At 41.6% G+C, this 22,508-nt stretch overlaps 2 protein-coding genes across 2 annotated transcripts in view; both read right to left on the bottom strand.

Annotated features, from left to right (window-relative positions):
* Positions 1-14,176, bottom strand: part of LOC133964960 (inactive phospholipase C-like protein 2) — a 31,618-nt gene extending 17,442 nt beyond the window's left edge. Inside the window, exons 1-2 of the mRNA XM_062399311.1 lie at positions 13,852-14,176; positions 13,022-13,455 (exon numbers count right to left, since the gene is read on the bottom strand). Coding sequence (XP_062255295.1) covers positions 13,022-13,270 — 249 coding nt within the window. The 5' untranslated portion in view covers positions 13,271-13,455; positions 13,852-14,176. The remainder of the gene's footprint in view (positions 1-13,021; positions 13,456-13,851) is intronic.
* A 3,630-nt stretch (positions 14,177-17,806) lies between these two features.
* LOC133965333 (cysteine-rich venom protein pseudecin) lies at positions 17,807-21,296 on the bottom strand. The gene is made up of 7 exons (XM_062399822.1): positions 21,213-21,296; positions 20,337-20,437; positions 19,537-19,627; positions 19,087-19,229; positions 18,629-18,717; positions 18,448-18,530; positions 17,807-18,293 (listed from the first exon to the last, which is right to left on the bottom strand). The coding sequence occupies exons 1-7, from the start codon at positions 21,274-21,276 to the stop codon at positions 18,160-18,162; spliced, it is 705 nt and encodes a 234-aa protein (XP_062255806.1). The 5' UTR covers positions 21,277-21,296; the 3' UTR covers positions 17,807-18,159.
* Between the last annotated feature and the right edge of the window lie 1,212 nt (positions 21,297-22,508).

Genomic DNA, 22,508 nt, shown 5'->3' with positions numbered 1-22,508 from the left:
AAAAAGAATGCATCACATTGTCAACAATACGATGTTGCCAAGTTGAGAATTCCTGACACTGCACTTCAGTGGAAACCCTTGACTTTTGTTTTCCTCAGGGATTTAATGAAATACTTGAATCCTTCACAGCCTCTCGTGTAATCAGACTCAGATGTTCACAACATGCTGACAGACACAAGATTCACAAAGATCACCGTGTCAAGGCAGGATGGGTAAAGCCACAGAATGATTGCCTGCTTGCATACATGATTTCCATGTGTTTGACTACGTAACGCATGAAGGAGCTTTCAACACATCCTCCCTGACATTTACGGCTCATGTATTTATAACATAAGCATAAATGACAAAGAAACATGACAAAACTCCACCTTCTCTGGTGACGGCATTTATAACAATACATTTGACAACACCAGCTGAGATAGATGAGTGTTGCTGTCCTTCTTTCTCATCTCTAATGTAATTTGTCCCCAGTCTGTCCTCTTACTGTCTCCTCTACAGCTTTGTTGACTGCCATGGCTGAGCAGTGGTTATTAGAGTAAATACAGACTGACTTCTGGGCTATGTGTCACGTACATACTTCATTGCATTTAGACAGGATGCAGCACAATCAGTGGTTACTGACCACAGTGCAGCTGCAGACAGAATAGCCTCAGTCAGATGGTTTGTTTGTCTGAGCAATTAATTTGTCATAGTAGATGACATATAATAATAAAACTTGCTTGATTTGAGCAGAGCCTCAAATTCCCGGGAAAAACATCTCAAACCCGATAACATCTTATCACACAGATCCTGGGAAGCCTTTCAGTCTATAACTGGAATTAAACCCAAACAGTTATTTCTTAGAATTAATAAATCATTATACATATAATATTTTATAACAATAAGGTATTGCTAAACACAGACCGTGACATGATAACCTGGATTGGAGGGATCTCCCACTTCTCTGTGAACCATGGGTGTGCCATGTCGAGTTAAATGTAAACACATTAATCACATTCTTAAAACTTAAAACCTAAATGCATGACTGCAGATAATCCTTATGATCTGGTCAAGAATGTTTTCATGTTAACCTTGTGTTCACATATTACTGATGGAATGTGTCTACTTCCTGCTTTATTACCTCAGGATTTCCCCCGCTTCCTTTACAAAAAGAAAAATACAATACTGCACATAAACACCGCGTGTTATTGTTTCCTGAAGGCGCCATTTCTTTTGCAACAGTCCTTTTTCTAGGGGAAGTAAGGTAAGCACGGGTATTTCCTTTTGCCGTAAGTTGTATTACTCCTTAAAAAGGTACTTATAAGACAAGATCCCCATTATCAGGTTGACTATTTATAGTCACATCAGATCCCTACCTTATAGGGTGCATATTCTCCTATACACAAATATCTCCTCGGTTAATCTCGGTTCCTTGGAGTTCAATAATAAATACCGAGTCAACCAGGATTAAGATTTTTAGAGCCAGACCAAAGCACATCCCCAAAACAAGTTATGAAAGCAGAATACCTGAGATGCTCAACTAACATCAGCTCACACAGACCTGATTAAGACCTTGATATGTACAGCTAAGATCAGGTTTGTTGTGTTTTAGCAGAAGTAGGACGGATTACCCTTGAGGTTTTATGGCCTTTTACTGGTCATCCAGGGTCGAGGGTTTACCTGCATAATCTGACTGGAAGCGCATTTAAGTCCACAAGCTATCGTGATTATAATACAGTAGGAGCTGGAAAGTACTAAAGAAGAAAACTTGCTTTAATGTGCTCGTTATCCATAACTGGGTTCATTTTTCTTTTTTAGTTTATGCTCAGAGAGGAAATGCCTTGTTACATTTTTAAAGTGTCAGTAGCATTTAACAAGAGTATCAGACTATCTCATAATGAAGAAATAAATATGACTGGTAATCCTGGTTGTCTCCTCCTGACAAGGGGACGTTAGTTATAAGCCTTAGCTGTTCCAAAAATACGTTCTGTGTGATTTAGAGCGTCTGCGTTGAGTTAGTGGAGAAGACGGAGAGAGACTCGAACAGAGGAAGAGGGGACGAGGAAGCGAGAGGCAGAGAGAATGACACAGAAAGTGAGACACAACATGTCCAACTGCTCGCCGATCCCCGTAGGAATCCAAATCCTCTAATGGCCTGAATCCTGCATTTTTCCTCCTGGCTCACTGAGCAGTTAGGAACTGTCAGAGCCACTGAGGGTATCACAGGGGACCCATTATGCCTGGCTCCTTTGTTCTATCTACAGCCCCCAACAACAGGCAGCCTGACTCACCTGAATCACATCGCTTCAGACAGGAGCAGATCACAGCTCCACACCAGGGTTTATCAATAAAGGTCATGGTTTCAAAGGGAAAGTACAAATGGTGCAAGTGAATGGGGAAAAAAAATGTGTCTCTCTCGTTAGACAGTGTGGTTTAGAGCCGAAACAATACAGATTATTGGAATATTATTTTATATTTATATTTTATATTAAATTGAGATTATAAACAGATTTTTGGACTGCATGTACCCACTTAAACATACAGCGGGGTCCCTTTCATAATACAGGGTTCATACACATTTTGACCAATCGATTTCCATGACATTTCCATGACTTTTCAATAACTGACCGAACATTTTGTGAAATCTCTGTGTATATGCGAAAAAGTTACAAAACCAACAATGAGAATTCAAAGGCATACAGTATATGCCTGCTTATATTATGAGCATATTTCTTTAAAAGCATATGAATTATTTAAAACTCGTAAATGAACAACATGAAAGTATGAATATGATTTCTCAAATCTGTCCATGACTTTTACAAAACTTTTGGGATTTAATTTTTTTCCATGACATTTTCAAATTCCATGACTTTTCCAGGTTTTTCATGACCGTAGGAACCCTGATAATATGAAATTCTGTGGAGTAATAATAAGCAAGAAGATCTCTCGCATCAAACTACCACTGAGAGTTAATTTCCAAGCTGCATCATTAAATAACATGACTGTGTTCACACCGCCTGATGTGTTCATCGGGCAGAGGAGGCCAAGATGAAAACAAGTCTTATGTGTGAAAGTCTTACGGAAGAGTAACACTGTGACAAAGCTTTGGAGGAATGACAAAAAAACAGGAAGTAAATGAATCACAAGTATTCTCACTGGTGACAGTAAGGAAGAGGAAATGCATGAATCAATAAAAGGCGGTTCAGTCGAGGACATTAAGCTCTTGCGTAAACTTTTCAGAAAGGGCGATAAGTCGCGCTACAAACTCCAATCACTTTAACACAATCAATTCACACGAGCACCAACATATGAAGATTAGGAGTCAAGGCTTAGAGGATGAAGGGAAAATCATTTTTAAATTAACCTTTACAGCTTAACCAATTTAATTTCATTTGGGTGTATTGTTTGTTCCGTTGATCATTACCTAAATGTGAGATTATTAAGACAAAGACGCTACAAATGACTGTACAGTCATTGTTCACCACATAATTGTATCAGATAAACAATATTCCGGTGAAGGGCTTGTTGTTTGATTATGAAAATAGCATATGGACTCTCTGTTCTCCAGCTGCACTGCAGTCAAATCCCACAGGAGGTTTAAATCTGCCGAAGGGCCCAGATGCTGCCGTTCTTTACCATATAATATCAGTTGTCGGTCAAATGAAGTGTGAAGAAGGTGAATACCCGGGGACTATACTTTTAAAGCTGAACAAACAGAAATGAGTGGAGCGTGGCTATTTGGGGAACACTGCGGTCGTGACCAAGAGTTAGTCCCCAGAGCTTCGACTGAAGCCGACACTAAAGGAGGAGGGAGCCCAATTTATTATAAGACTCTCATTTATTTATATTTTTTAAATCATGTGTATATCTGAGGGTTTTTGACTGATGTAATGTCACTGACACAATCACATGTTGTACAGTTGACACTAAAGAATAGCACTCCTTACTCACTAGATTATCTGAAACCTTAAAACAAACCTATTTTACTGCTAACCACTGCTTCCTGGATATGCATGAGTGATGATCAAGTCAAAAGAGACATTGAGACACATGTTGTCAATAAATTCCAGAAAAGTCCCTATTCTCACTTTCCCGACTTCTGAAACGATGCCAGAAAGATGTTCATTCGAACATATACTCCACTGTTCTTACTCACAAAAAATTAACTTAACCAGAGGGGGAAAAAGTTCCTGTTTCTACATCATCAGCTTTTAATGTTCTGGCTCTAGGCTTTGCGAGCAATCCTCTCAAGTTCTCAAATATTGATTGAGCCATTACCCAGTTACAGTATTCATTTGTTGATTCAGTAACATTATTTAGAGCCTTTACACAGTGTTGATGGTTTATTAGCGTGCATGCTTATGGCCTATGAACCACAGGAGCATGCTGGATATCGTCTGTGACACTGAGGCCAGTGTTAGGTTTCTTTATACTGCTGTGGATGGAAGAGGGGGAAACACAATCACTGATCTCTCATCTCCAAATGTTACATTTTAAAAGAAGAATAAAGCATTTCCACTTTTCTAACTCTGTGGCACTTGTTTATTTTGTCCTGCACGTTAGCTTTAACCATGATCGTCCAACCCTCTATTTTCCAAATCCTTTCCCGGGTGCTGTGAATGAAACAGGACTTTGAATTTCAACCAGCAAGCTGAGCAAAAATGGCATTTCGAATCATTATCAGTAGTATTTCTTATTTCCCAGTCTTCTGACTACAAACACCCACTTATAATCCTACCCAGGACCAATCCAGGGTTAAGAACCACTGACCCGCACTGGGAAGGCAAAAGCCAATGGGATATTGGAGATTGTCACAGTTTTTAAATTAAACTCTATTGGCACGTGAAGAAACCTATGCCTGTCCTTTACTCAGGTTGAGACTGAGGCTTGCAAATGGTTCAACCATATTTTATTTTTTGTTCGTCTTTGCCCTTAAAACTGGATAATTCTCATGTCTGTGTCCCAACCTCAAGGGTTTATGACAGATTAACTGGCAGAATCCATCCGGGTAAAAAGCCTGATGCATGAATGACGTTTTTTCTCGATTAATCTATTATTTTCTCCGAGGTCAGACTTCCGAGCACTCACACAACATTAATGTCGGGTCAACGCTGCCATTGCTGAAAATGATCCGATTCAGATTCTGATCAGACCTCGGCGGAAGAAGGATCCAGCAAAACCATCACGTCACAGTTCAGAAGAGAGAGGAGAGAGAGAGAAAGCGAGAGAGAGAAAGCGAGAGAGAGAAAGCGAGAGAGAGAGAGAGAGAGAGAGAGAAAGCGATCAGGCTCATCAGAACACAGTGTCTCTTTGGTGCCAGTTACATAAATCAGCGTTTCAAAATTGTCAGTGTTGCAACAGCAGCTTCACTGAGCTTCAACCGTGAAAACTCTCAAGGCTGAAGAGCGATGCAAGACAAAGTTAAAGCACAGGGAATGATACCAAAAAAAAAACGGGCATGTTTAATTCAATTTTAATCCAATCGACTCAGAGTAGTGGAAAAGTTTACATGGAAAAAAGGTCAATAGTCTCATTGGTGTTCATGTAGGGATTTAAATACAGTCAATAGCAATATCTTAAAAGTTATCATAGTGCTATATTTCCATGATTCAGTATATATTAATTATGAAAGAGAAATAGAATAGATGTTAGTTCAAGCTCCCAGAATTGCAGTGGCCTCAGGTTGTGATTTCCTATGACAGCTTTCCTGTTCATAAAGTAAACAAGAACAAGTTTGTCATTGAGATCAGATTACAGAGAGGGAGAGGACCTCTGTAAACTGTTTTCTCATGGTTGACCATTACATGGAAAGTTTAATTAAATATTAAAATACTTACTGTACAGGAAATGGGAGCGGTTATGGGAGCGGTTTTCCAAAGAAACCAAATTTAAACACTAATATGACAATGAACACCGTGTGACTTCCAGCTGTGACTAACACTTTCTGCTAATTGTTTTATTTTTTTCAAGAAACGATAAAAGAAATTTGACCGTAAATCATCTGAAAAACAATGACAAGCTGTCATCACTATTCCTAGAACACAATATAATATCACCACCACACTTTGAGTCCAAAACTATAAACAGGTTATTATAATGTTACGACACAGAAAACTGCAATTATACACATTTAGAAGCTGGAACCATTAAAAATATCTTTTCTTCCTTTTGCAGCTCTAGTTTTCTGCAATTACCATTGAAGTATTCAGTATCAGCATACTTACAGTGTGGATTATGTTAATTATGCATCAGCACATTAGAACAGCTAAACCCTGTTAAAACCCTGAACACACAATCTGGGCCCGACGGTCAGCCTTGTGCTTCCACTCAACGGAGACGCTTCTTAAATGCATTTCTATTGAGATCTGACTCGCAGCCTCGATTCTGGGATTTTAAATACATCCCAGTGGTGTTGAGACATAATTATTTATAATTAAACTCATCGTTAAATGTTTAAATATGTATTCTGCCTTGTGTGCTCCGCTGATTATTACAGTGACACATTAACACAACTCATCATACGAGCGTTCAAAACACTTCTGCCATTAACATGGCACGAGCGTAATCACTGCCAAGTCATTGGAGCTACCCCTCGCAATAAATGGGTGAGGCTTGTCGCACTTGTGTAAATCAGTGACACCTGAGCTGATGCATGAATAGGCAACGATTCAAGTAAGTGACTGAGTGCAACTGGGAGTCGCCCTGAACACATAGAACCTCAGCCAGAGACTGGGAGGCGGCGGCGGCAGCAGGACCTTGTATCAAGGACGGCTGTCGAAAGATCTTTATTAAATTAGCCCATCGACTGCCGGTGGCATTGGATTGTGCAACGGGATTCCGTGCAAGCAAGCAAGTGAGCTGCATCGCTCCAACACATATTCAGCTGGTACCTCTCTGTGGGGACAAAGGAAAAGAAAAAAGAAAAGCACCAGGCCTGAACAACAATCCGTTTTCAGATTCCGGCTAAATGATGAAGGAAAGTCAGTCCTAACACTCCGGTGGCAGTTTGTAGAATCATGAATAATTAATTTGACATTGTGAAACAATATCAACAACATTTACATCGCCACACTGTTTAATAGAAAGTCCTATGCCCCCCCCCCCCACACTCCTTCAGGGACAAGAGAAGGTGTAGGTCCATAACTGCCCTGGTCCATCCAGGGCAGTTCACTGAAGATGGAATCCAGAGCGGAAGTAATTAAATTTACAGTTTTCTTGCCTCAGGCAGCATCAACAGTAATTTTAAGAGAAATTATTATTACCCAATTTATTTCCCTTACTTCGGTTCTATTGTCCGCAATCCCACTAAAGGTAAATAACACATGGACACATGTATTTTAGTATAAACAACTAGTTATTAACGGCATTTAAATTAGATTGCACATTTGTGATGCCATTCACATCAGTTTAACAGTTTAAATGACAATATAAAATATAATTACCACAATACTTTGTCTCAAGGAAAGCCTTCCCTAAAAGTATTCACATTCACTGAGCACATTATTAGGAACCACGGTACACCGGCTTATTCATGCAATTACCCAATCAGCCAATCATGTGGACGCAGTGCAAGTCATCCTTTTACTGTCATTACCATATTCTGTCCAGAATCCAAATTCACCATGCCACAGAGTCACTGGTTTTCTCCTGGCAGTGAGCTCAGTTTACTTTCCCACTCAACACATCTGAATCCAACTGAACTGGAAAGAGCTGCAGCACGAACCAGCAGCTGCTCTCTCTTTCAGAAACGAGGTGATATAGTGTGATATAACGTAATGTATGAACTCCACTGGCCGGCTAGTCCACCATAATTACTGCCATATTGTTTTTCCCTTTTAACAGGGTTATATCACCAGCTGAGATTGTTTTCCTCTCCTGCCAGAGCTGTGAAATAAGAGCCATTAACGAAACAGTGAAAAGAACTCTCTTCACTGAAGAAGAAGAAGAAGAAGAACCGAGGTGAGAAGTGAGCTGGGAAGTGAAGTGGACCCCGGGGGGGTTATTATTTCTCCTGCCACTGGTAACACTCACATAACATGTTTACAATATAATCATTGCTTAGACCACGTATGTGCTTTGTCCAATGATGCACTGATTAATCTATTTCAGTCCTAATACTGAAAATGACACTTAGGCTGTGGGTGTCAACTGATAACATGTACTGGTGCGCTACATGTTTAATGATCTCTATGCCTCAGCCCTGTGGGAGGGACTGGGGGATTGAATTTAATCGATCAGCTCTATAGTCATCAATACCTATGTTAGCTGGGGGGGGGGGGGGCGGTATCGCTTCATTGCCCCCCAATCGTTAGTATCATATATTACTATAGCAGACATAAAGATGAAATTAAAACCTATTTGACAGCTTTTTATTCCACATCACTGCCTCTCGCTGAAACAACGAGCCCACTTGTCGACATTTTCTGTTCGGATTAATTGTTAAATGTGGATTTGCTTCTCGTTTTTAATGTTAACACACATTTGGACAGACAACGCCAAAGGTTAAGACTTTAATATATTTTTTCTGACTGTTTTAGAGGCTAAGAGGCTGTTAGTGACCCTTTACCAGAGTGTTATCAGATCTTTCTACCTCTGACTTGCTGTGAGAACCTGTCAGACATGTCTCTCACCCTGAGCCTTGGCTAAGGGGTCAACAGCAATGTCATATGTCTGAATCTTCTACGACTATTCCCCAGATCTTAAAGCCACATTCACACATCTACTGCATGTGGTCTTAACGGGTTAAACTAGCTCACTTGATATATTTAGAACACGAAAGGCTATAATTCAAACTACAAAGCGGGGCTCGTAAGTCTGGCCGGGCTGCACCAATCTCTAAATGCTGTGTGTTGATACAAGAACAAAGATGATGTTATGTGATTTTTCTTCCCCATTCAAATAAGTGCAGGGGCAGTTCATCAGACTCCGATGTTCAAGTCAACTTATTCTACAAATGAACAAACCTCCTTAGTGGAAGTTACGATTTCTGGTAAAAGAAAAAGAAGTGAAGTGCAGCTCCACCCAGTTCGGTTCATCCAGCCCTGTGTAGGAGGCTGTCAGGCGCTGGCAGTTCAGGCTGTCACACAGAGGAAGTGGTCATACAGTATGTTGTGGTTAACTCTAAAAAGACGTTAAGTTAAAATGTTTTTTCAAAGAATCACAACAGCCATAAATAATCATCCAACCACTCCTAGAGCATAACACCCGTTTCAAACCCCATGCTCAGCAAACAAAAAAGGGTTTTCACAGAAGAGAGCTTGTGTTTTTGAGTTACTGGCAATATCTTTACACAATGGTCCAAAAAATATATATACTGAGCATATGAATTGTCAGTTCTACCATTGAGAGAAGTTTCAATGGGAATATTTGTGCCATTATTTGAAGGATGAGTGGGAGGTTGAGAGAAGATCTAGAGTGGAGCATCAATTCAAGCTCAGCATTAAGCAACTATTAAATGAAGAGGTCTGCCGAGGTGATATTTTAGTCAGTAGATTGTGCAAGTGCAGTTTAAGGAGAAAGGTTAGTTATTAGATTAATGTCCTATCACCGCACGCATGCATATAAGCACCCACACCACAAGTTCGACAGAAACCTTCACGGAAGTCACGCTGCCGTTTAACGCTGAGTGTTATAGTTGTTACTATGAGAATGTGGTTGGTGTTGTTCCAACCACATCCTCCCGACACTTGAGAAGCTGTTTAACAAGAACCGAGCACTCTGACTGACTTGTGTGAAACAGGCTGCCTTGTTATTACTGCTCCTGCCCTTCAACAACCTCCGTCTCAGAGCAATATTCCATCAGTCATGGTTGTCAGAGGCAAAAACAACTGCCCTCAGGAAAAATATTGGAATGAAGTCAACGGCTGATTTCAACGATTAGCTTCAGACAGGAACTTCTGATCTGTTCCTTCACAAGTAAAGAAAAGTTTGTGATCGTGACGTCGTATTTTCACTCCACCAAAATCCAAATGTGCTTAAATACTCAGTTTCTTCTGCGTATGACCAGATATGAAAATAACCTCCCACAAGAGAAGTTGCAAGCTATGAATTATGAAACGATAAAATCTTCAGCACTTCCTGTTTTAAGCCGCTCCCTGGCATAAAGTGTCCACCTTCTCTTGAAGGAAACTTAACATGACATTCATTTCTTGCTCCAACTTACCAGAAGTCATCATCTCTGCGGTGACTCACTGGCCGTTCATCCATCTGTGTGTTGTGTTGCTTAGCGAGCGCCGCCAAATCATTTCGAACTGAACCGATTGTGCATTTCTATGCCTCGTCATGAAGGCTCTCATTATGTTGTCTGAGGTGGCGCTCGTTGAACTGAGGTCACTGAGCATTTCCGGACGGTTTGTCGTCCGCTCGGATACCCTGGCACCGGAGCACCCTGTGGAAACCTCTATTCAGTGTTGTGTTTCCCATTAATTAACAGAGACCGCGGCCGGCCACCATTGTTTAATTTGTCCCGCCACAGTTTCATAATGAGCCAAAAATATTTAACACTTCTCACAATAACATGAAAGATCTGTTTGGCCCTGTTGTTTCCTTGTTGAAGGCTCTTTTCCCCCCTGTCTCTCTCTCTCTCTCTCTCTGGAGCACATTTACCCGTCTGTTAGTTCGCTGGTCAACATCCATTAAGTTTTTACTGCCTTTAAAACAACAAATCAACATCATCCTCACTGGTCAACTCTTCTTTTCATGGGACTCAACTACTTATCTATACAACTCTGACAGATTCAGTTTGAAACTGCAGCTTCAGACAAAATAATGATAAGAAGTATTTGACAAATTAAGAGTAGTTTTATTTTAGAAACATGGGGCACTACTATGGATAAACATAGAAATTAACAACACCGTGTGGCCGTTGGGCAAGTTATGTAATCTGGGTAAGGCAGTCTAACTCAGGGACTTTACACTTGCCCTCGCTGTGCAGTGGGAGGGCATGATAGTGTGTGTGTTCACAGTGTAATAACCCCAACAACTACCACCATGGATGAATCAAATTCTATGGGAAATATCAGCTCACAAAATCAGACATGAAGAGTAATGTGAGGCTTCACATGTATTTAACAATAAGCTTTGGGTTGAATCCAAAATCTGTAAAAGACTAAATGCAACTATTGATGATCTTATAAACTTCTGACCGTGCCATTAGAGCCGTAGTGCACAGGAGTGGACATCCCTCCAGAATAAAAGTGACTCAAATGGCCTGGGAACTGAGACGGGTCCCTGTGTACCGAGACATTACTTCAACCTTTACAAGGCAGAATGTCAATATTATCCCCATCAGTCTCCTGGCAGATGGCACATCAGAGATCAACACCCACAATGTGCCAAGAATGTGTTGTCTGCAAGAACCTGGCAGCAGAGAGGTGAGCCGCTGAGCCCCGACCACAGCTGGAGAGTCCACCTCAAGCCGAGGAATCTCACGAGGCATCAAATCACTGACCTAATTGCAGCATTGATTTTTCCTTTACACGTGATCATCAATTATAAAGCCAACAATTTCCCTCCAACCAGAAACCATTTAAAAAGTGTTTTCTGACCTTAGCTGTTAAACTAACTCATGCATAAATCCATTTGTCCCTTGAGGGAATTAATTCGCTGACCCTCGGCTGATTTACTGACCTCTAAAAGCCGAACTGTAAACACCTAAACAACAGGCATGCTTCATCTCTTTCAGGAAACACTTTGGTTCCAGGCTATGATCTCGTTCTGTAGCTGTCGAGTACAGTTCATATATCAACAATAATGACATTGTAAAGAATAATGATTCCAGTGTTCAGTCGAGCCAAGTAACTCCCCCCTCCATCACCTTCACACTTGTTCCTTTACCGTCTCGTGACTGACGTTATGACAGCTGCAGCAGCAGAGCCACGACTTCCAGAAGAAGAAAACGCTGACATTAGCTCCAGAGAAGCTTCGGAGGCTTTCAACACACAGTAGATTACTGCAACGTGATGAAGTGTCGTGACCTCTCCTGCCCCTTCAGCACAGCGTCAACCACAAGGCCGGGGAGACAAGTTGACTAAAAACACAGCTTTAGGCTGATTCCTTCTGAGACTAAACAGTTAGAGATAGTAATCAGTGAAAGGCATGTTGTTAGCATGTTCCTCTCAAACATGTTTGCATGTCCTTGTGATAAGAGCAGCCAGGATCAGCCCCTGGTGCAGGATTAGACTTCAGTGGTTTCCTCTGACCGCAGGGACACCAGCGTTTCTTCTACAGCAATGGAAGATATTCTGCTGTGCTACTGAAACACCACATTCACATATAGCTGACTCCACCTTAACAAATGCAGACTCGGATTAGTGTGTGTGTGTACTTGAGCTCAGCGTAAAAAACGTTCAGGGGCCCTGCTTGCATTTTAATTACCAGCAGCCACCATCAGTCCAGGTTATCTGCTGCTGCACCGGCTCCACTGTAGACACTGCTGTTCACTTGGAGCACAGCCTCGTTCTGAATGAAGTACAACACTTTATTTATATGGCACGTGCTGCCTTCACTGCCCTCTATAAAAACAGCCATACGCCGTTCATTCAAACGAGTGCAGTCACTACCCCACACATTTATAAATCAGATTTTACTCTCACCTTTAATACTGGCCCCTCGCTTCTGAATTAGCATCACATGTTCAACCACATCTTTCTTCTGTTTTGTTTGCATTATTTTTTGCTCCCACTGCTCATTCCTGTATTCCTCTGCTCGCAGCACTTTAATTTCCCCTTCTGGGAACAATGAAGATCATCATATCTTATTCCTCTACACACAAACACACACACACAGACACTCACAGACACACACACATTAGGGCCAGATGATTGATGTTTCAGAATAAGGAGAAGCTCTGCTACACACATGCAATGCAAATTATTCAGACCCAGCACTGCAGGATGTGCTTCTCCATTTGCTGGCCTGTGTTGTGAAAAAAAAAATACCTCTCCTACTTGACAATATTGTGTTGTTTTGCAGTGTAACTTCCAAATGCTGGGTTCTATTGCAGATGCACGGGGGGGGTGGGGACTTCAACTTCCAGGCTTACCTTGATAATGCTGCTCCTGCGTGGTATCTCGTGTTTGGCATCCGCCGGTCCCACGGAGGTGTTGGCTGTCTCCAGCCCGGCTTGGCAGGCACCAGGTGAACCGACCATATTGTCCGATATCCCACAGTCTCCATTCAGGATGGACACTTCGCAATGCGTCTTCCCGGCAGCAGCTGCCTCGTCCAGGGGCACGGCCGAGTCCCCGAGATGCAATGGAGGAAGCCTGCCGTTCTCCCCAAACTCCGCCATAGGCACTTCGATCACACACACACACAGACACACACACACTCAAGCTGCCGCTGGGTAGCAAACGCCTTGTGTGTTGCAGCCTCACACAGATTCGTTGCCTCGCAATACAAACGCTGCTGCGAGCATCACGTCCCGGTGCTCATCTCCGGCAGGTTAGCGGAGGGGCGTCCTCCGTGCATGGTGATCTGTGGGGGAGAGAGAGAGAGAGGGAGAGAGAGAGAGAGACCACACATGATCAGGCACCACCACCTTACATACATATATAAATATATATAAATAAATAAATATATAACAGGAGCTGCTGTTCTGTGCTGCAGGAGGCGTTTGGTGAAAATCACCGGTCAATACAGCGAGATCACAGACATATGTTCAAAGACACATGTGTGCAGATGTTTAAGTTATTGTGTGTGTGTGTGTGTTGTTGTTTTTCCAGATCGTGTTCACACAGACACACACACACATAGAGTAGTAACAGTATCTCCTGCTCCGCGCTAATCACTGTCAGTTAATTAAAGATCAAACGAACAATGTCCTCCTTCATGCTTTGATCTCATCGAGGCTTCTTCTTCTTCTTCGTCTACCTTTGTTCCCTCCATGAGAAGGAGGCTCTTCCTGGTCGGGTTGTTGCAGCGGCAGCCTGAAGAGAGGAGACACGCCGCCGCTTGGTGTGGTGTGAGCCGAGCCGAGCCGAGAAGAGCCGAGCTAGTTAGCTGCCTAGGCTAAGCTAACCCCCCTCCGCCTCCTCTTCCTCCTCCTCCTCCTCGCTAGCTAGCTGGGGGAAAGTTGGTCCTCCCCAGCACCAACTCGAAAGTCCGATGTCGTTGGCCCCCGGTTCGAGAGTGAAGCGGTGGTTTGTTCGTTCAGCTCGTTTCCATTGAGCGAACTAACTCGGTGTGTGTCTGTGTGTGTTTGTCGCTCCGACCTGAACACACTGTGCTGTCAATCAAACCTAATTATTTATTTTTACAGCCACACCGGGTCCCGCCCCCTGCCTCAGAGCACACACACACACACAAACACAGACTCAAACACACACACACACACACTCAAACACACGCACACAAACAAAACACATACATGCTTCAATTCACTTCACTTTTTAAATCACTGCAAAAACTTGATCATCTCACTGCCATTTGCACAGAGCAGCCTGGTCCGTTAACAGCTGTTAAACACTCAACAGTTTATGTCCTAGTGTGTGTTTTGTGGTTGTTTGGGCGAGTCCCGGCTGAAGCCGTTTGGGTCCAGACCACAGAGAGTGCAGGTTGGACCAAGATTCCACGTCTGAAGGTTGCTCGTTTGACTACACAAATGTTAACACGAAAACACCACACAATGCAACTAGAAAAAAAGGCAGATAAACCACACAAAGATCCACAAGAAAGGTACACACAAAAGACAAACTACCAACATGCCTCTGCAAAAGTCAATAAGAACATGCACACACAACTGCACAAAAGTCAACAAGAAACTACAAACATAACAGCATGGAAGTCAACAGGTAAATACACAACCAACTGCACACACGTCAACAACAAAATACACATCCACAACTGCACACGTCGACAAGAAAATTGCATACAAAACAATGCACAAAGAAAAGAAAGAACCACACAATCGTGAACATGAATATAGCTGCTTGCACATCTTCAACGTGAGAAACATACACATTGTAGAATCAACGAGTAAATGCTCACAAAGCACAACTCTAAACAAACAAACAAACAACCAAATTCAGCGAGTTAATACACAAAAAAAATCAAAAATCATGCACAAAACAGCAGATACACAAACTGGACCAACACATGAAACAGTGTAAAGCACAAACTATATTTATTCATTGAGAAATATCTCTGAAGGTGTCACACAAAAAGCTTTAATAAAAGAAGTTATCAAATATTAAAAGAGGCCAACTTCTCAATCAGCCTCATTTCTATAACCTCAGGAAACCTCCGGTGCCCTTGAGGATAAAAGAAGAGTCAGAGTGAAATATGAAAAGCTTGGCAGGGCCTTCATCAAGGTAGTTCCCACCCAATACGCAGGATTAAATGAAAATAACGTTTATCCTGGCTCTGTTTAAGGGTTGCATGAAATAAAAAAGAAATCTGTGCTCATATTTTATATTGGTGCTCTGGATTATTAATACATCTGCCCTCGATGTGAACTCTGTTCAGAAGCCACACATGACACCCCTCAAGGACAGCAGTAGTCACATGATAAGTGCTTTTCAGTTTCTTCCTCTTTACTTGGAGGTGATGGCCTCAAGGCCGCGGTGGAGCAATCGTCCCAACCGTCTCCTGCGCTGTTGCCTCATGTTTCCAGTGAACACAAACCCTGGTGGTTTCCTTATGTGACCGAACAAGCTCATCACAAACCATCAACTCTTTAGATCGCAAACCTTGCATGTGGTTCACAGAGCGATCGAATGAAGCCTCCCGTGTGAGAGACACAGAGGGTGAGGGATGAGGCCCATTGTTCTTCATGATTTGATGCATTTTTATTCACAGGCCACTGGTTCAGATAAAGGAACAGACGTTAATTAATGTGAGCTGCAGAAGCAGGAGAGGTGCTTTGTACAACAGAGCCATCTGCAGGAGGGTTGTGGTCATTGAATTGTGGTTTTTGTGGACCGGTACCTTGTTAATCTGCCTCTAGAGTTTTATAGTTGTGACCTTTTAAAACTAATCAGTGACTTATATGATAATCTCCTCTTAATTTGTTTGTTTTACGTAAAAACTACCTGAAGAATTTCCATGAGTCTGGATGAGTTGTCAGACAAGAACCCTTAAAAATGTGGTGCAGATCCAGATCAGGGGCCGGACTCAGGATTCTTTTCATTTTCTTTAACCTGGTAAGTTGTGCTGAACTACAAACATTTGACAGAGAATAATGAATGAACCTCTACGTCATGTTTTGAAATTTGTGAGTGTGTGCAATTTGGTGTGGATCCAAATATAAAGCCGGATCCAGCAGATTCAAATGTGGTTTTATAAGAGGACTGTTGGGCCTTGACTCGTATATGTGTAATATTGTAAAGACCAGACAAGTGGAATGTATAGACAGTCCACTTACCACAAGGCCAGAGGAGTAATCCCCTCAGTCTGTAGCAGCTGTTGTGTATTTCCTGTCTTGTTGTATCAGACATATCCATCAACCCAACAAACTCAAGTCACTGAACTTTTTGTTTTTCCTGCTCTGAACCCCAATCACATGACTTGGGTTTGATAGTGGAAAGAGATAGAGATGATATTTACCCAACTTGCAATAATGCATCTTTTATATCTTTTACATGAGTGTGTATGACGGATGCTGTTCACAGATATACTGTCGGCAATATTACCTCCTACAGCATCAGATACATATTTAAAATTTTATATTAATAAGATTCAGCTGCAGGATCGAGAAATAAGCAAAAACCTGTGAAAGTGGTGTTGATGTTACAGAAAAAAGTTATGAGTTCTTGAAGTGTAAGTGTCATATTAAAGATGGGGCATGGTGATGTGTGTCTATGTGTGTGTCTGTGTGTGTGTGTGTGTACTCAGCGCACCTGATAGACTTGGCTCAGCTCTGCTTGTCACAGAGGAGTTGGCACCAGCCGTCTGTTGGCAGCTGTTGTGCAAGTCACTACACTCAAACAGTTTCCCTCTGAATCCGAGTGCCGGAGGATCATTCAACAGTAGAAAATGGCAGATTCACCCAGAGACACCCTGAGCTCTGCCACTGAGCGAGTTCCATCAGGGCCGGTCTGTCTGGCTGCACCTGCTCCGGCTGACAGTGCCGAGGCTGCCGGTGCTTTGTCGCCTTTGAATGTTTGCACACACTGTGGTTTTAACTTGGTTTGATGGTGTTGGTCAATTGAATTGAATTGAAACTGTCTGTTTCTTATGGGGCTTTATTGCAACGGAGCAATTTCACCATTAACCACAGAGTAGCTGCTGCTGTTATCTCTGATCAACCCACAGCTGAGTTGCTATTGTTCAGATGATGCACAAACAGCTTCAAACACAACACAACACTGATGTGTTATCACCTCATGCAGCCGATTTTTAACATGGTAACATTGAGATTTTGCATCATTAGCGAAGTTCAAGTCCACGTAGCTCAATATTTATTTAAATGAGAGATATTTTGCTCATATCCAGGTTTATAATTTAGTTATGGGTTAATGCTTGAAAAGTTTTAAATGCTCAATCCCTTTCTTTATAGTGGCCACTGCTGCTGCACCTACATCACCTCTGATTGACCAGCTGACCCGCTCTGTTGGGATTAGTCTGTGAATGTCGGCCTCTACCCTCTGTGCCGGTCTTTGCCGCTCTAGGCGTTTGTTGTTTAAATGTGGGGCCTTGTGAAAGTAGGGGCAGGAGTTCTAATGAGGCGTTCAGGAGCTTGGGGCGTTTTAACTTTGCAGAACCTCTAGATACACAAGCTGGTGTTGTCCACCATTCCCCTGCTGTAGGGAACCAAGTCAGTAAAGTCGTGAACCATCAAACTAAAAGAAACTGCACAGTCACTTGATTCTTTAAAGGTTTATCAGGGTGAAACAAATCATTTCAAGATACACGTCGTAGAGCTTAGAACCCACTTTTACCATAAACATATCAATTAGTTCAGATTATACCTGAAATCCAACTTGAAATAAGTGCAATAATGTGAATATTTCCTCTGGTAAAGGAAAAAAGGTTTTGATTTTATGTGTTAGACATTTTAAAACACTCCCCCAACATCTCCCATAGCTTCAGACAATGAACCATAATCCAGATTTGTATTCCAGGTATGTCCTGCTTGTCTCATCATCACATTCTTAAAGAGCTTACATGGTATTGGCTTACTTCACAGACAGAGAATCTCGTGAAGATAATGTGAACATTGGCCGACTGGAGGATTCCTCTTCAGGCTATTGGAATGATTTTGTCGGAGCATTGACACGCAGCAGGACACAGAGCAACCACCTGCTTGCTGCATCCTCTCGTCGCCACCACGGCTGGACAGTTGATGAACTCGTTAATGTAAGGGCAAGGGTTGGCTGGAACGGGAAAAAAGGAAATACAGCAATGAAGAGGTTAACCCCGGTGTGTATTTTCTACCTCAGCGGACAATGTTCATGTTGTATAACATCCTCATCACCACCCAGAGAATGCACATTGTGTCCTGGTCACGGTATCTGATGGGCTACTTACTGCAGAGGTTATCTACACAGGCGCCGGGGCAGGAAGCACACGGGGGTCCCACTTTATAGGGCGGCCAAAACCTGAAGTTTCCTCTGTCAAATAAATTACTAAATGGTCAGCCAGAAGGAACACACATGCAGAACAAAGTCACGTGTTTTAGGCGTGTTGAGGGTGAGTGAGGGTCACATACGCTCGATAGTAGTGGCAGCCGTAGAAGTAGATGTTGTTGGGGCACAGCGTCATTCCACAGCCGACCTTATAGGAGCTGTTCCACACCACCTGACAGCAGGAAGAAGAAGGTATCAGATTTAATATGAAAACCTTTACATTAATATGCATATTGATTTTGATGATATTGATGCTGTGCTCTGTTTTTCAGTATCTCATTCTTCCAACACGTGGGCAATGTATTTAGTTTCTGTGGGTTTATTTGAAAAGGAAAATGTAAACATTGATGAAAAACATTTAAAAAACCACAACTGTGTTTTCTTATAAACACAATAATGACTGTTTTTGGTGTTTACAAAAGTGTCTAGAAATATGTACATAGAAACTGCCCTGTTATTCTTTTTTAAAAGGACAAATAGAAAAAACATTAATTATTTTACAGACAACTATCGAATATAATAATCATCTCCCTGCTGTTACCTGTGTGTAGTGACCGATAGCTTTTCCATCGGTGGACACGTTGGGATACTGGAAGTGCAACACCTCGCTGTGCCAGGCACCGATGACGTCCGTCCACGGGAAGGATTTGGACGAATAGAACAGGTTCTCACCTAATTCATATCCTGCTCAGCGGTGAGAGAAACACACATGGCGGCACGGATTAACGGGTTTCTGCAAATACACCGACCAGCTTTCATGTCTGAGTAGATTACCTTATTTGGAGAGAACAGTTCATTAAAATGCCTGAAGGATCTCCTCGGTGATAACATATCAGTGTAATTTGTTTTTGAGAAGTGTTTAGACTGGAGATTAGATAACGTTGACAGTCACAGGGTCAGTTCACAGAGATATATAAGGTCCTGGTGTCTGGGGAACAAGGTGAAAGGAAAATGAAGAGAGATGATGAGGATAAAAGAAGGTGAAATTTACCATTGAGCATCCGGGTGCTGGGTTCACCATGAGCCAGGATGCATCTGTCCACCCAGGCCTGAGCACTGGCTGCCACCTCCTCACTGTAGCTCTATGAAAGTGGAAAGAAGAAAAAGAACGATAGAACAAATCGAGAGTTTCATTTCAAACGATGCACTCATTCTCTTGCAAGATATTGGATCTGAGAACTGGCGGGTCGATGATTTGAAGAGCTGATGGGATTTCAAAAATGCGTTCCACTCTGACCCATAAAATATGAAAGGGTTTTCAACTCAGGTGGTGTTCAGGTTTGAGAGAAACTCTCTCGCTCGCCCAAAAGCCCAAATCTGAATTTCAATACAAGCACATTCACTCCTCTGGAGAAATGTTGCACCTCCAGACATACAGCTCCTTTCAGAAGGATATTAAATGTCTCTATTTTTAACTCAATTCAGATGTTAACTGGATACAGAGCGTTCGTGGAACTGGGACTCAGTTCTTTCACTGAATATATTTGAAAGCAATAATCCATCATGCATCTCATTATCTATTCTGCATACTTTATTTATTTTTTGAGGGTCTTTGGGCCAATCAGAGCTGACACTGAAAGCTGGGTTCACCCTGGACAAGCTGCCATTATTTACACTCATATTCAGACCTACTGTCAAATTAAGTCAGTTATCTATTACAGCTCTTAGTCAAAATGTATTTTCACATTATAGATAACATTTATAGATATTTATTTTATTTTATTTTTATTCCCACATGTATAAAACAAAATCTAAATACAATCTGAGCCACTTTCAGAGACAAGTACCGACCATCATCAGCATGTTGGACGCTGGTGGATCAACCGCTCTCCTGAAGGCATTGTGCTGGTCAACGATCTCAGTCTGAACCACTGTGGTATCAGGGCAAACGTCTGCACACAGACACACACACAGACACACACCCAGACACACACACAGACACACACACGAGTAAACATAAGATTAAAGACATAATAAAGAGTGATATTTACTCTGGTTGCTTATTATAGCCACGATATGACTCACAAATATATCCTGGTTTAATTACTCTGGAATCGCTGAACATAATAAAAGAGCACACAGGGAGCATTGTGCCAAATCCCATAATCTTGTTTGAAGACACATTGGCATGGTCCGCAAGTTGAGGCTAGGAAATATAATACCTCTGTAAAGTCAAACACGCCTGATGCATCTAACTCTAAATGTGCTTACCTGGCTGTGAACGCACCAGGGGACACGCAGCAAAGTGGATGGGTGGGGGGGGGGGGGGGTAAAAGGAAAAACTCTTGTCATTGAAATGTTGAAGTAAAAATACAAAAATACATTTATTTGTTTAACAATTAAATTTGAACTTAACTAAAGTACCTGAAGTAAGAAGAAGAAGAATTGTGTGTAGTGGTTCTTCTGTTGTGTTTTTATTGATACTTAAAGAAAAGCTTAAATAATTGATATCCTGTGCATTTCTTGGAAATGTAAAAAATGTATATGTGGTCTCATAATAACAAAAAAATTAGTGCAATATCAGAACACTACTTCTAAACCACACTAAAGTTTTGTACTTAACCAAACTGATTTTTCAGACTATGAAGCTCACTTGAAAACACGCAAAAACATTAATTTTACTACAACTTCTTCTTCTGATATTGAACAACATGTTTACCCTTCAACTCACCACAACGCAGGCAGAGAGCACCTGCCGCAGCATCAGGATGCAAATCAGGATCCCAAACATTCTGTCGACTAAAAGCAAAAACACCTACAGCATAATGACAACAAGGCAAAATGAATATCATGAATATCAGTACAGTTTAATAAATTCAATACAAATAATATAACAATATGCATATTTGTATCTTAACTGATCTTCTCATTTCAATGTCTGACAAAAATAGTAAAAAGTGAGAAAAATAAAGTTAACATGATGAACGTGAACTCATAGGTTTGTACCTTTGACTTCTGGATGTTTTTCTGTAAATCAGTATTTGTTATATATATAAAATGAATATAAATGTAAGGAAAGCTCCGGGAGATGTACCTGCACCTGGGTCCTCGTGAGGTGGAGGTGAGTTGGCACTTAGCGTCTCCTTCCTTTTATAGACGGCTGCTCGCCATCGTCAGAGTCGCAGCAAATCCCCCCCCCGGTCTTAATGATGCCTAAGTATCCAGGACCTGGAGGAAAAACAAATCTATCACACAGCAGCGAAGAGGCTTTTTCTTCAAAAGAGCGCAACTGAGTAAACAAGGCATTGTTCAGCGGCTACCTGATGTATTGGTTCAAGTTTGCACATCATGGAATGGAAAGATGTCTTAGGCCAGGGTAAATAAGGGGAATGGAGGCGCTGATAGATTACAAGATATGGTCATGTATGTAAATGGATTAAAGTTGTAAAGGTCATGTAGGATGAAGACGCACCCAACGTTTGCCTTTGCACAAAGTAACACATCTAAAACATCATCTGATCGCTGTGTGTGGAAAGATAAATGGTTTTCTATATATATTCTGTAAATATGAGATATGGAAAAAACAGTGTGTGTTGTGTTTTTGTGTGTCGTTACAAAATGTAGGAGTTAGATTAAACACAATTTATAATTTGAATGAGAAGGAATTGAACATGAACGTTGTTATAAACATTTATCTTATTAATTAAGTTAAGTCTATTGGGAAACTAGTTTTTTAAAGTTGCAATAATGTGTTGTTCCTTGTTCTGTGAGGAAGAAGAAGCTGATCTCCTAAATCTATAATTCCCATCATCTCTGACCAGTTTAGCATCTTTCAGCTCGTTTCAGTTTTGCTCTTGTGTTTCTCGCTCGTTGTTTTGATCCATATTGTTTCCAACAGTTCAGTGAAACCCTCAGACAGGCCCAGTGTAAATGACCTGTCCACAAACAAACGGTGCAGAAAGTAAGTGGAACGTCTGGCCCCCTCTCGTTAGCCGGAGGAAACCAAAACAGAGCTGAAAGGAG

The sequence above is a fragment of the Platichthys flesus genome, chromosome 11, assembly GCF_949316205.1.
Source record: "Platichthys flesus chromosome 11, fPlaFle2.1, whole genome shotgun sequence".
Classification (NCBI taxonomy): domain Eukaryota; kingdom Metazoa; phylum Chordata; class Actinopteri; order Pleuronectiformes; family Pleuronectidae; genus Platichthys; species Platichthys flesus.
The sequence above is the reverse complement of the archived record's forward strand: the minus strand, read 5'-3'. Positions and strand labels throughout refer to the sequence as shown.

Bases quoted from the DNA above. Each gene is read 5' to 3' on its own strand.
- LOC133965333 (XM_062399822.1), bottom strand. From the start codon at position 21,276: ATGTTTGGGATCCTGATTTGCATCCTGATGCTGCGGCAGGTGCTCTCT. The intron at 19,230-19,536 runs GTAAATTTCACC...ACCGCTGAGCAG, and splicing joins CAGCACCCGGATGCTCAATG to GATATGAATTAGGTGAGAAC. The intron at 18,294-18,447 runs GTAAGTAGCCCA...TTCCCGTTCCAG, and splicing joins CTGTGTAGATAACCTCTGCA to CCAACCCTTGCCCTTACATT.